This window comes from Colletotrichum abscissum (genome assembly GCF_030869225.1).
Source record: "Colletotrichum abscissum strain IMI 504890 chromosome Unknown Scaffold_1.1, whole genome shotgun sequence".
Lineage (NCBI taxonomy): Eukaryota > Fungi > Ascomycota > Sordariomycetes > Glomerellales > Glomerellaceae > Colletotrichum > Colletotrichum abscissum.
The window spans coordinates 1,127,191-1,140,116 of record NW_026849987.1 but is presented as its reverse complement, the minus strand read 5'-3'; the positions used below and the strand labels follow the sequence as shown (position 1 = coordinate 1,140,116).

At 52.5% G+C, this 12,926-nt stretch overlaps 7 protein-coding genes across 7 annotated transcripts; 4 read left to right on the top strand and 3 right to left on the bottom strand.

The window, feature by feature from the left end:
* Positions 1–344: 344 nt before the first annotated feature.
* CABS01_00341 (uncharacterized protein) lies at positions 345–770 on the top strand (the record flags this gene model as incomplete). The annotated part of the gene is made up of 1 exon (XM_060533723.1): positions 345–770. One exon carries the CDS (start codon positions 345–347, stop codon positions 768–770), a length of 426 nt encoding a protein of 141 aa, XP_060406237.1.
* Positions 771–2,045: 1,275 nt separating this feature from the next.
* Positions 2,046–2,255, bottom strand: CABS01_00340 (uncharacterized protein; the record flags this gene model as incomplete). Its single annotated transcript, XM_060533722.1, has 1 exon — positions 2,046–2,255. The coding sequence occupies one exon, from the start codon at positions 2,253–2,255 to the stop codon at positions 2,046–2,048; it is 210 nt and encodes a 69-aa protein (XP_060406236.1).
* Positions 2,256–4,452: 2,197 nt separating this feature from the next.
* On the top strand, positions 4,453–5,730 carry CABS01_00339 (PH domain-containing protein; the record flags this gene model as incomplete). Its single annotated transcript, XM_060533721.1, has 2 exons — positions 4,453–4,961; positions 5,028–5,730. The coding sequence occupies 2 exons, from the start codon at positions 4,453–4,455 to the stop codon at positions 5,728–5,730; spliced, it is 1,212 nt and encodes a 403-aa protein (XP_060406235.1).
* An 854-nt stretch (positions 5,731–6,584) lies between these two features.
* Positions 6,585–7,661, bottom strand: CABS01_00338 (uncharacterized protein; the record flags this gene model as incomplete). Its single annotated transcript, XM_060533720.1, has 3 exons — positions 6,585–6,864; positions 6,920–7,095; positions 7,194–7,661. 3 exons carry the CDS (start codon positions 7,659–7,661, stop codon positions 6,585–6,587), a joined length of 924 nt encoding a protein of 307 aa, XP_060406234.1.
* A 2,171-nt stretch (positions 7,662–9,832) lies between these two features.
* Positions 9,833–10,151, top strand: CABS01_00337 (uncharacterized protein; the record flags this gene model as incomplete). The annotated part of the gene is made up of 2 exons (XM_060533719.1): positions 9,833–9,880; positions 9,966–10,151. 2 exons carry the CDS (start codon positions 9,833–9,835, stop codon positions 10,149–10,151), a joined length of 234 nt encoding a protein of 77 aa, XP_060406233.1.
* Positions 10,152–10,847: 696 nt separating this feature from the next.
* Positions 10,848–11,417, bottom strand: CABS01_00336 (uncharacterized protein; the record flags this gene model as incomplete). Its single annotated transcript, XM_060533718.1, has 1 exon — positions 10,848–11,417. One exon carries the CDS (start codon positions 11,415–11,417, stop codon positions 10,848–10,850), a length of 570 nt encoding a protein of 189 aa, XP_060406232.1.
* A 756-nt stretch (positions 11,418–12,173) lies between these two features.
* Positions 12,174–12,809, top strand: CABS01_00335 (uncharacterized protein; the record flags this gene model as incomplete). The annotated part of the gene is made up of 1 exon (XM_060533717.1): positions 12,174–12,809. One exon carries the CDS (start codon positions 12,174–12,176, stop codon positions 12,807–12,809), a length of 636 nt encoding a protein of 211 aa, XP_060406231.1.
* Between the last annotated feature and the right edge of the window lie 117 nt (positions 12,810–12,926).

Here is a 12,926-nt window from a genome sequence, read left to right as displayed (position 1 = left end):
GGTACAGTCACTTTGTTGTAGGTTCAAGGACACGCCAGTGGCTGCCTCCGGTTCAGCGGACGATGTTCAAGCTGCGGACACAGACAACCGTCTCTCGGCCGATTCGAGAGTCCAAGCCACTTGAGGACGGGATCGCCATGTGCATCGAGCTTGGCCGCGCTCCCGTTCTGATGCTAGGCGGTGCTAACCCTCCATTGACGTCCATTAATAATGACTTGCAGTGCAGAGCCAAGGATTCCCGAGCCAGCAAAAACGGTGACGGCGGCGGCGGCGGAAAGAGAGGTATAATTGATGGAAGGGGAGGCCATGACATTGACAGGCAATTCGAACGTTAGGGGGATAGCATGGCGACATGGATTATGCAGAAATGCTTGATTGTGCAGCCGGAGGGCAAAGAGAACGGTAGAGAGACTGGGGGATGGTCAGTAGACGACGAGGGTAGACTCGGGCACCGTGGCGGATATCTGACCTGTTTCGTCCTGGTGTTGGCCTTTGGTGTTGGCCTGGGTCTCGAGACAAAAAGTGTGTGTGGGTGGGCGGTGTTGGGGACAAAGTATCGGTGCTTGTACTGTGTGTGTTCGTGTGATATGGCATGTTTTAGCATTGGCATGTCGACGGCCATGCCCGTTCATCCCATTGTTTGTATCCCCGTACGAGGCATCCTATTGACCTCTTTAGTAATTGTTCAGACGATTCTTTTGGGAAGTACGCAAAGTCTCAGCGTCTTACCAAGTTCTGTTCAATTGTGCGAAGTGCGGTTTTCGACCTGAATACAGATACTGAGAGTGAGGAGTGTTTGGTTTGCTGGCGTACGGAGTACTGTAAGTGTACTGTGTAACGTTCTGAAATCTGGCACCCACGTCGTCGATCCACTTGACATTTACCTTAGAATTTACCTTAAACCAAGGTGGACTCGGTTTACGAAGCTCCAGAGTCCAGAGTCGAGTGCTCCACAAGCCGTCAGCAAGTGGCACTGGCAGTTGCCGACCAAGATCCGTCTCTGTCTATATCCGAGGAATCCCAGTTATCGAATGACGCGGACATCGTATGCAAAGGGCCTCCCTAGAGAGCCTACCTTCCTCTGTTGGAAGGCTAGAGAGACGTTGTTGCCGGAGTTGAAGCCGAGTTGCGACGCCTGACCTGGCCTTTACCTTGATGAGCGCAGGTGCAATATGACGGATGCTACCTGCCTGCTCCATGGTAGAGAGAGTTAAGCTACCTAGAAAGAAGGAATAAGTCTCGCTGTTAGTGTTAGCCTGCTAGTGTAAGGTAAAGTAAGGTCGGGTCGCGCCCGACTCAAGCGGTGGGAACTTGAGGAGTTTGGGAGTTGACGGGAGACTTCTGATCGAGAATGGAAGCAGGTACGGAGGGAGGGTCCACGCCGGGCTAGGGCCCCCGCCTTTCTGTGCCGTAATGCCGTAACTGGTGCCATTGGAAAAGGCATCCATTCAGCTGACCTTCCGTCGTGGCTTCTATTTGGTACGAATACTTTGCCGGCAACTCGTCCAAGGGTGAAACGGAGGATGGGATTCGCCAGGTAAGGTAGGCACCTGCCGTACGCTCAAACTTTTGCAGACCTTCCTTCATATGGAGCAAGGTACCTCGCTACTTTGCTAAGGCTCAAGCGGGCAGGTTGATATTCGGTAGAATTCAAGCATTTTGCACCCGGGCCTTCTCACGCTGCAACTCTCTCTCCCGTCTTTCCATGGTAAGGTACTTTCATTAGTACGATAAAGTGCATTGGTACCTTGGGTCATCAACTTCCTTCCCGTCTGGTCCTTGTTTGCCTGCCCGGCATCAATCTACAACGTTGGAGACGAGGCGCCATTCCTTGCATCAGATAGATACATTACGTTTGGAGCTTTGTGTCTTCACCGACCACCTGTTCTTTTCTCTTGCCTTACTTTCCTTCTCTCCTCTGATTTGCTTTTGTTTCTCGTCCGCGCAGACACTGTCAGACTCAGACAGTACTGTAAACGCCGGCTATGCTCTGGCGGCCAATCTCCAAGGTTGCAATGCAAATGACAATGCCAGAGGATGTTGACCTACGAGAGACCCAGCCTCTGTCCCTCTCGTCTCCAAATACAAAGATACCCTGCCGTGCTGCTGGGTCTAGGCACAACGGGAGGTAGCATTGCCATTATACCGTCCACCAAAAGGTCAAAAGATGAAAAAGCTGGGTGGTCTACTAGCAGTCTAGCACAGGTCAAGGGGAAAAAAAGTACCTCGAGTCCGCGCCACCCCGGTCGCCGCATGTCTTTCACCTCCCCAAACGGGTTAGACCTGTCTACAAAAGGCCTCGGTCCACTCGGCGCTGTTCTTGCTTCCACAATCCACCACTCTGACCAGGACGGGGACCACCACGCATTTGCACCAAAGGGCCCTTTTCTATTTTTCCTTCACTGCCCCTACCACAGTGTTCCTTAAGGTACTTACTTTTGTTAGGTCGCAGCTTGCCAAACGGATGAACCACTGGCCACTCACCACTCAGGTTTCAGGAATTACTCGTGGGTGTTCGTCTTGACGATCATCGGCACCGAACTCGCCCTAATTCTTACTCGACCCTGCCTGCCTGCCATTTGCTTCGAGGCCGGTTCCTTGTCCCTATTCTGGACTCACGACCACCCTGCCGCTTTCATCCCCCCCCGTTCATCTGCCCCTGCTCTGCCGACCTGCCACGCCTGCCTCAACCTCTCAAGCCGACGGCCTGCGTTTCCGTTTGCTAGCCGCCGCTGCTGCTTGCTGCTTGTGCTGCTCACCCTCTGTCTGAATGGAACACCACACTTTACAACTGTACGGTAGAAGCGCCAAACTGCAAATCATCATTCCAAGCAATCCGACAAAGAGTCTGCCCATTTGCCAACTCGCGCCGAAGTACATATCAAGGGTACGCGTACCAAGTACGGATATCGCTGCAGCATCGCATTGAGTCCTGGTACTGGATACGTACCTTCGGATCATTAATTGAATCGCACCTTGGCTGATCGATACACTACGTCCACGCCTACCGCCCGGCCAGAATCCGAGCCTCCATCTCTCCTCTTTACTCTCCAATTCTCCATTATCGAATCACCCAATACCTGCAAAAATCCCGACAGGGACCGATTGTAGCGCGCACTTGGTTCGACCTTTTGAAGTTCGAAAAGAAAGCGGGAAAAAGACACACCCGTTCTACTCGTACCCTTTGCAACCTCAACTTCACCTCTACCAACGGTGAACCCCGTACATACGCCGTACCCCGTTGAACTTCTCTCAACCTTGCTTGGGGTCCTGTTCAACTTCCGCTCGACACACGCCTCCACACCCATCAACCAGGTCTCATCCGTCCATCCATCCTTCTCTGATCATCACAAGTCGCGCGGTGGTCCACCCAGGAACACACCAATTACCGTACATGGTCTTCACTCGCCTTTGGTTTCTGTTACCCTATTCTTTCGCCATATCACGCCGTCCTTGTCAGCTACGCAACCACGTTCCCACCCGCCGCTCTTCAACGAGCCCTGTCCTGGCCTGACCCGACGTCCGATGCGCATGAGATCCGCCCCCAGAGCCAAGTCCCCCTTGCGGCCCTGGTCCTTCAACACAGACGAACTGCCCTTGCTGCGCGGTCCCGGACATCGTCTCCAACCTCTCGCGCCTCTTCTTCGGCCCTGCACGGGAATCGGTTCCCTCATATCCGGCTTGTACTGCTTTCATCATCGGGCTTCCTATTCAGTCCAACCTTGTTAAGCGGCTCTTCTTTGCGCTGGCACCACCCGATGACTCGACGCCTCCCGTTTCGCTTCACTCCTCCCGCCAGCCCGTTGCAACCTTGACCTTCCATCCCATCTCGTCTGCTTCCTCCACAACCACCACTCCTCCGCCTCCCATCTGTGCTTCCTGTGCTTGCTTGCTCCCTCGCCGTGCTTGTCTCGAACCGCACCTCGCTCGCTCCAGGAACCGGATTCTATTCCTACGCCCGGTCATTGGAACCAGGCCTACTACTTGGACCCGTCGCTCCATTGCCACCGCTTTCTCGCTTCTCGGCACATCACTCCATCCTTCATCCACCTTCTCACCACGACACCTACACATCCACACCACCGAGGTCTCCAGTCCTTTCTCCATACCTACGCATTCGTACCTGACTGGACCTAATCCACTCCCCGATCTCATCTCATCTACCGGTCTCGTCCCAGGACCCCTTTGCATTTGTTTTACGTTACTCTGCCCCGTGCGGCCCTAAGAAAGAGCCGCCGACAAAAGGCCCTCACCATGAAGTTTTGCGGGTCAGCATAACCCCCGGGCCAAGCACATCTCGTGAATCCCTCGTTCCAGGGAATCCGTCCGAGACAGACGCACGGGAACGGGCCTCTGCCTCCGCTGCCACCCGCCGCATGGTGGTCCTGGCCTGACACGACTCGTCTGTTGCCGGCTCACTCGTCTCCTGTCATATAAAACCTCATCTGCCCCATGGATCCCCGCAGCGAGGACGGCGGAAATGGACCATCTAATACCGCAGCGCAGCCGCCGCCTCTCCGGCGGCGACTATCGATGGAGGAGGACTATTTCTACCAGGAAGTCATGACTTCCCCTTTCCGACGACCATCACAGCCGCCACCATATGAGCGGGATGCTAGACCAAGACGGCCGTTGGCACCCAGGGTCAACTCCCAACATGGAGTCGGGGAGGATTTGCCAGGCTATTCGTGCGACATCGAGTTGGAGGGCGTATGGGTGAAGAAGATGGAAATTGAAAACACAACCAAACGGGCAGAAGACAGAAATTGGCACACTACTATCGTACAACTACGAGGCACTGCATTGAATTTCTACAACGTGAAGAAGGATTGGGGATGGGGCAGGACGAGAGACGGACCGACCATCTCGCCCGACAATCCGCCATGGGTGCGAAAGGCATCTCTCGACAGAGCGTACAGTCTTCAGCACGCCGATATTGGTATTGCTGCCGATTACAAGAAGTAGGTTGCCTCGATTCTCAGCCTCATTCCATGCCAAGACCTGCCAAGAGACTGACTCCCACCTAGGAGGCGATATGTCATTCGTGTCAGGGCCGAGGAGGATCAGTTCCTCCTATCCTGTATAGAATTAAGCACAATGGTCAGGTGGTTGGAGGCTCTCTTCGCCGCCATCGATGTTGCCGCTCCCATCGACGATCGTGACTATCCCCGCGACCAAAGCATCCCCCGCATTCAACGCATCCGCTGGTTCCGTGGCCAGACACCAGCACCGACGAACAACTACCCCGTACCGACGCCAAGACCACTGAGTCCTGAACTCCGCCGTGTGGCTTCTGCCGAGGCACCCGATCCCTTCCCAGCATCTTCGACCATAGAGGGTCTCGTTCACCAGGCCGTCGTCAACGAGCGCGGCGAGACCAACGTACTAGACAGCGAGTCTATCTACGGCCCCGGACCTGGGAGGAACGAGCTGATCAGCAGCCGCTTGTCGACAACATCGTATCCCAACGAGGCCATCGATCCAGACACTGGAAAATGGGCACCCGAGCATCAATGGAGTGCGGCCCACGATCTGCTTTATGCCAAGCTTTGCTACTCTGTTCTCCTGTTCAAGAGCCCCCGAAAGTCAAACTACATCATCAGCAAGGGAAAACGATGGTTCGTGGATTGGGCAACAGGTCGCATGGTGCGCGTACTGCCGCCAGCCTACGGCGAGATTGATTTCTTCGGCCCTTGGCAAGTCATCCACACGGAAAACAGAAGGATTTAAGATGGATCGTTGTTTCTCCCTCACTTCTATTGCACATATACATACCCCGTGCCCTCGTCAATGACGAGGGCCTTTCTTTCGCATTGACACGAGGAAGAATCGCAAGATTCGACGATACGGATTTTTACCATACATTACCCAGAGGCTGGGCAGTCGGTCGGTACGGCGGCCAAAACAAAAATCGGGCGGGACGGCGCGGCATATGCATTCGGTTGGCTCTTTCCTTTTTTCCTTTCCTACTTCATCTCGATTCCTCTCAACCTGTTCTCAGTCTCCTTTGTCATTTATGGCGGGTGAGAGAGAGAGAACGAGAGCATAGCTTTGCGCCAAGCATATCATCATTGGGCGGAGTTGTCAAGGGCAGCGGCAATGCTCGCTGCCCCAAATTTCATTATCGTCCTTTTGCTTTTTCTGTAGCATGGAGTATTCAGCGTTGGCATCGCGAAAGCCTTGGCACCGAACATATTCGTTAACGATGGGGGACCCTGAAGGAAACTTCCCATCGGTCATGGTCGAGGCATAGCCTGGTCGACTTGAATGTATTAAACGTTAACAACATGACTCGGAATGAACGTGAAGCTTTGGCCGTTGTGAGAATGCCGTTTGATCCAGGATGGCAAAGAAACATAAAGGGACTAGGTCAATTGCAAGTTTCTTGGCTTTGTTTTCAGCCGAGCCACGGCCTACATAAATCAAAATGGTATCTCATGCGTAGGGAAGAGCAACCATGTCTACAGCCGTATTCAGACATTATTCGACAACCACATCTCCATGAATCCAGCCTTTACCGGTTACGTATTTCCCCTCTTTTCTTCACCCTCGTCTCGATCGCGTATCGCAGTCTGTCCGACCCCTCACATACCCGCCATCTCCACCTCGGAAGCCCGCGCCTCGGCCGCCAGCTCGGGCGCAACGTCCACGAGCAACGCGTTGGCACCGTCGATATCGGCGACCTGGCTCTCGAGCTGGGCTAAGAGAGCATCGATCTCTGCGCGCTGAGACTGGATGGAGGCGAAGAGGGATTCGTTGGAGGCCTGGGTATTTTGGAGGCGGGCGTTGAGGGTCGATTGCTGCGGGGCGAGGCGCGGGGCGAGGTGGGCCGTTAGGATTTCGTCGGGGGGGAGGACGTGTGGGCTGTTGTGACTGGTGTTAGTCCTTGGGGTTTGATTTTGGGTGTGTCTGGTGTTACAGAGTGTTGAGGCCCGAGAAGGGAGAGAGGGGGAAGGGGAGTGTGACGTACGGGATTGGTTCTTCGACGTCGCTGCCGCCTTCTTGTCTCCTGCGGTCTGCGTCGCTGACGAGGTTTTCTAGCTCGTTTAGTTTGCGGATGACGTCGCGGTCGGCGAGGATCGATTGGAAGTCTTTCTATAGGAGTGAGAAACATCATTAGTCTGCGGTTCCTCTCCTTCTTCTCATCTTCCCCTCCCATGCGGGTTGAACAGGGAATGAGACCCAAAACGTACGTTACACCTCTCCTCGAGGTAATCCACCATTTGCTTCTGGACGTTGCGCAGGGTATTCGGCGCGTGGGCGGCAACGGTGGGGAAGCACGAGGCGAAGTTGTCGTAGTTTACTTTGCGGAGGGTGCTGGCGAGGGCGCCGTCGTAGAGCTGGATGAAGCGTCCCGCGCGGGGGCCGGGGGTCGCGGGGGTGTGTTTTTGGGGGAGGGGAGGTGAGGCGGGCGGTTGTTGTGGTTGTGTTTCTTGCGCTTGCTGTGATGGTTCTTGTGGTTGTTGCGACGCTTGCGCTGTCGTTGCTGAGGTTGCTCCTGGTGCCGGTGTTGTTGTTGATGTTGACGATGCGCCGGCGCCGGGATGCGATTCGGTCTCGGGTCGGTGTTGGACGGCGTGGTCTTGCGATTGGATCTGTGATGATGATTCCTTTATCGATTGCGAGGGGGGTTGTGACTGGTCTTGGTCGGGAGCGGACATTTTGGGGAGAGTGGGTGGGCTGGTGAGCGGTGGTGGGAGGTGGTTTCGTTGCTTGCTTGAGTTCGCGATGCGATGCGACTGTGGTGATGTTTAAGTGAAGATTAGCGGCTAGGATCCCGGATAGACGTGACGCGTTCTGTGGTTAAGGTCAGGTACGTTGGTGGGGGTGGGCACAGGTCACAACGGCGCGAAGATGACGGGAAGTTCACGTGCTTTGCTTACCTTACCTTTCTTTAGCTTGGGCCATTTATGTTTTTTTTTTCTTTCTGGTTTTCCCCTTGGCGGGTGGGATGAACGCCGCCAAGACAAGCCAGATGCGAGCGATCCCGGCCGGCCGGTTGGTTCTGTTCCTGAATCCTAGCAGCTTGGCGTGGGGATTTTTTTGGCGCCGCTCGCCTTTTCTTGCTCTTGTCCGTTTGGGGAAAGTCAATTCAAACCTCTATTCTATACGCGTGCCTTATCCATCTTAGTGTATTTGAACTACGAGTGTAGCTGTACGGAAGGTCATTCTCAAGGACGCAAGTCTGCTACTCACTCCGTCGGTATGTCCTTGGTTCTCTCTTTGAAACACACAAGCCGTTCCACGATGTTTTTTCCTGCTCAACACCAAATGGACCTTGCCCACGTTGTCCCTGCGAAGTTGAGCGCGAGAGAGGTTGAGGGGTGAATCTTGAATAGTGGCCTCTGCCCATCCAACTTCACATCATCGCCACACTGTGTTCAATTTGAAAACCGGTCATTCAATTCCAGATGCACAATCCCTCGGTTGTTCGTCATAAGCTGAGAGTGAGGCAGTGTTGAGAAGCCAAATCTCATGCATTCATAGTCCACCTACCTCAACGAGTCGTGCAACCAAAAGCCAGCGTTCTTCATCAACGACATCCATGATAAACAGGACACGACTTTTAGCAACGTGACGGAAAGTGACAATCACCGACCTGGAATGCGATGCTTAATATAGCAGCACGCCATTCTACGAAACGGTAGCATGAGGGACTAGTTCGTTAACTCCTTGCTATACGAAGAAGCTTCGAAGCGCCCCCCGCGGCCCCCGCCCCGGGCACCTGTCGGAGTAGTACTACAGTCCGAGCAACAACCACAACTAACACAAAGTATTCTCCGAGGAAACATTACCTCAGTCTAGAGACCAGACCACATTGAACTGGAAACCGTCATCACTGGAACTCGTTTCACTTTGTTGCCATATACAGCTCCTCGCGCCGTTCAACGTGTTTTCAAACAAATGTTTCAAGAAAGCACCTGAGGCGTGAGAAGCCGACTCTCCTTCGCTAGCCGTGTCATCTGATAGTTGTCTTGATCTACCGGCCCATCAACACGCCCCCTTGTGAAAGCCATCTGCCTCAACTCGTATCATTGAGGCTAAGCATTTCATCTCATGTCCTTCCCTCGGGCCCCCCTGAGTTCGGCATCTTGAGCCGATGTGGGAGTCCGCATGGCGAGGGAAGCAAGTAATTCCAACCGAGAAGCCGCAAGCCAGAAACGAAGCCTGCTTCGCCTCGTTCGGGCCCCTCGGGGCATGACTTCCATTCACCTGTCCTTCCAAAGTCGGTCTAGATCGTCCTTGTGTGACCCACCCCGAAGAAACTACCATTCTGTAACTTGCGTGCAGTTTGAACAAGCTTCATACAAGCTTCACACATTACCACACATATCCTCCACCAAATCGATACAACCCTGGCCCATCTTGGCTAGTTGGAAGTCGAATTCTACATCAAAAACATATAGATGTTTCCCGATTCGGCCAGGCAGATTTAGGCAGACACTTCCGGTGGGATTCCCTGTCCTGGAGAGACAAGAAACGGCGTCATGATCGGCCTTCATCATTTGCCAGGCACGGCGGTAAAGCCCCCTTTTGGTATTGTCCTGAACAGTCGTGATGCCTTGGTGGTTTCATTTTTAGATGCGGTTAGTATTGTGTTTGGTAAACCTGCGCCATGCCCGTGAGTGCGGTAAAACATTGTCACTTCTCTTTGTCTACACATCTTATATAAGACCCCGAACAAAGTCTATCTTCAAATTATTATCAGCCCTTACATGCTCTCACAGCTCCAGAAACATACAGCCCGCCAAGAGCTATATACAACTTCATCTAGTCAACCTTCCATACCTCAAATAACGCCCTCAGCCCATCCCCATCTTCCTAGCCCAACATGCGTTTCTCTCTCGCCGCACTCCTCGCCATGACAACAGTCGCCCTGGTAGACTCCCCCTCGAATCTCCTGCATCCACCTTGAACTTCCAGCAGAACAAAAGTAGACTAATCATGTCCCTTACTACTAATAGGCCACTACTACTCCCCAAGCCAGCACGACGACGGGCGGCGTCAAAGCCGCTGCCACGAAGAGCAACTCAGCATCCGCCAAGGCGACTTCGACTACCACTCACAGCAAGAATGCTGGTCCCAGGGAGACTGCGGCTGTCGCCCTCGGCGTCATGCTTGGCGGAATGGGCCTGGTTGTCAATATGTAAGAAGAGAGAAGGGTTTTCGAGTGCTCGGCTTCGGCCACTTTTGATGTCACGAGATACTTAAGTTTAGGGGAGTTTCGTCTTCTTTCTTGGGCAAGTTAAGGGGGAGAGCAGTTGAAGAAGTGAATTGTGGGTAGCCTGGGAGGTATCTCGATGTCAAACTGATACAACTACTCTTGGCTCGTAAACTCAGATCTGGAATTCTTTCAGCCAGCCGTGTTATTGTTCTGTTACTTAATTAGTATTTTTTGCAACAATATGTGGCTCCCCGTGAGAAATTTGGGTGTTTGGTGGGGCTGCGAATCTTTGATAGACGAGAAAAGGAGAAGGGACTCGGAGGTCACTATGACAACCAGCCCTCTCGCATTCGCTCGTATAGAGCTTGAAATTATCTCCATCTATGCATTCAAGAGAACGAAAGCATAACACTATCTGGGGAAACCAAGCATTTGACTCTCCAGTCATCTATGACGCCACTTGCAATTCATTGCCATCGCTCATCTCAAGGGGACCGATTTAATTCACACTAGCCGGTACTGACAATAAATCTGGAGGAAACATACCGGCATATACTCGCTGCTTATCCCCTTCAAGTCTTGTGGGTCAATATTAAGCATTAATTGTGTAGTGACCGGCGCCGATGAAGCGGGGTATGGGCATACCAACATAGGTAAGTTCAAAGCCTACGCATTCAGAGGCTTACATGCTAAGATATTTGTAGAAAAACGAGCTTTCGTGTATATGCCCATCAGCGCTTGCAGCATATTGCGGACAGATCCCCCATTCTGTGTATCCAAGCTTCAAGTAGAACTCCCGCGCGGGGCTTTCTGTTGCTGTATCTAGCAACACCATATTCTTAGCCAAGTTGTCTTGTGCAAAACTCTCTGCCACGTTCATGAGCTTCCTGCCCAATCCACGGCCTCTATCGCTTTCGGCGACCAACAATTTGCCTATCTCGACCTTGTGCGCGTGCGTTTCCTTAGCATGAGTCACCAGTTGAATTGTCCCAATGGCGTTCGAACCACGGCCTAGGACAAACAGTGTGGTGTTGGGTTGGGAACCATATAGCTGAGCCGACAGTGAATGCCAATATTCTGTGGCCTTCGCCTCAGAGAGAGGTGCGCGAAAGCCGATGGAGGACGAGGCGGGATCGATGTTGACACATGATTGTAGCAATCGAACAAGAGATGGGGTCCACAGTTCTAAGTCCTCCGCACTGTCTACACGGTGCACGGTAGGGTCGTTCGAGTTATCGATGTTCGTTGACATTTTGTGGTGCCGTGGTATATATGACTTGAGGGTGGGCGAATGAACATAATACGCTTGGGAAAGTACGCTGTCGTATGGTCGCAATATGGGCATCGACGTAAGTGAAAGAGAACATTCATCTATTAGAAGGAGGAAATGGGCACGAAGCTCGCTCTGAAATAAAGGGTGCAAGTGAGGGTGGATCTTGCAGATTATATAATCAAGATCACGTGGCGTGGGGTGAGGTCACGGATTGTTGAAGCCATCACGAGATACGTCTCTGCTTAGTCAGTGGGGTCTACCTTACGTGATTTCTGCACTGATCACCCAGAGTAGGCTTGGTCATTGAAATAAATAACGCATATACAGACATCGAGATATACGAGGTCAGCAGGCTGTACACAGGGTTTACAATAAGTCTCTCTCTATCCTAGTCTTTCGTACCAGTCGAATCGAGCTAGTACGAGGACTAAACAATGAAACTCAGGCATTGTTTGACCGGCAAGGTCGGAACGGATCAATAGTCTCTTGATATGACTCACAGCCCTGCGGCAGGGCGTAATCACACATCAGGAGATTTTATCGCCTGCCGCCGATACTAATACCATCCAGAAGACCAGCAGAAGTAAACGATCGATCAAATCTGATCACCCAGTCAAGAAAGCTCAATATTATTTGAATTAATCTCTTTCCTACTTTACAGTCGCCTACATCGCCATGGATTCTTTACAAAAAGTTTCTTTCGCAGGGGCGGTTCTGTTGTCGAGCCTCATCACCATGTCCTGCTTCAAAGCTCCCAATGAAATTCCGCGCGATGGTTGGAACAAAGATAGTCTCGGAACCTATGCTAGCCCAGTTGCAGCGCGAATTCGTCGGATGCTGGCTGTCAGTATTGGCATCTTCCATGCACTTGTCGTGCTTGGGTACAGCGACAACAACAGTCTCGTATGCCTGCACCCTGAGAACTTGAACAACGGACTTTTCACTTGGAACCCTTACACTTCGGTCTGCTTGTTTCTTATTATCTGTATTGGAGGTCCCCTGCGACTTACAGCCTTTGCTCAACTCGGAAGCAACTTCACCTTCAAGCTTGGACCCCCCGACACTTTGACCACGGATGGTATGTATCGATACATGCAACATCCCGGATATACAGGACAAATCGTTGTCATGGTCATCAATCTCTCCATGTTTCTGCGCTGGGACGGTGTGGTTGGATGCTTAGTTCCTCGCGCCCTGCAGTCCGCGTTGAGTGGATGGGGACTCATTTGTTGTTCGGTCTTTACATTTGGAATCCTACGAAGACTTATGATGAGGGTTAAAGATGAAGAAGAGATGCTCAAGAAGACGTTTGGAGACAAATGGGTTGCGTGGAATCGAGTTACAGCGCGGTTCATCCCAGGCATCTACTAAAGAATCTTATCTGCGTCGGTTCAACAACGAGTTGCTCCAAACAAAGGACCAAAGCGCCACGAGGGGAAACCAATTTGATCAACAGGCCGGTGTGAGCTTACTTGGTTGAAAGGTCGT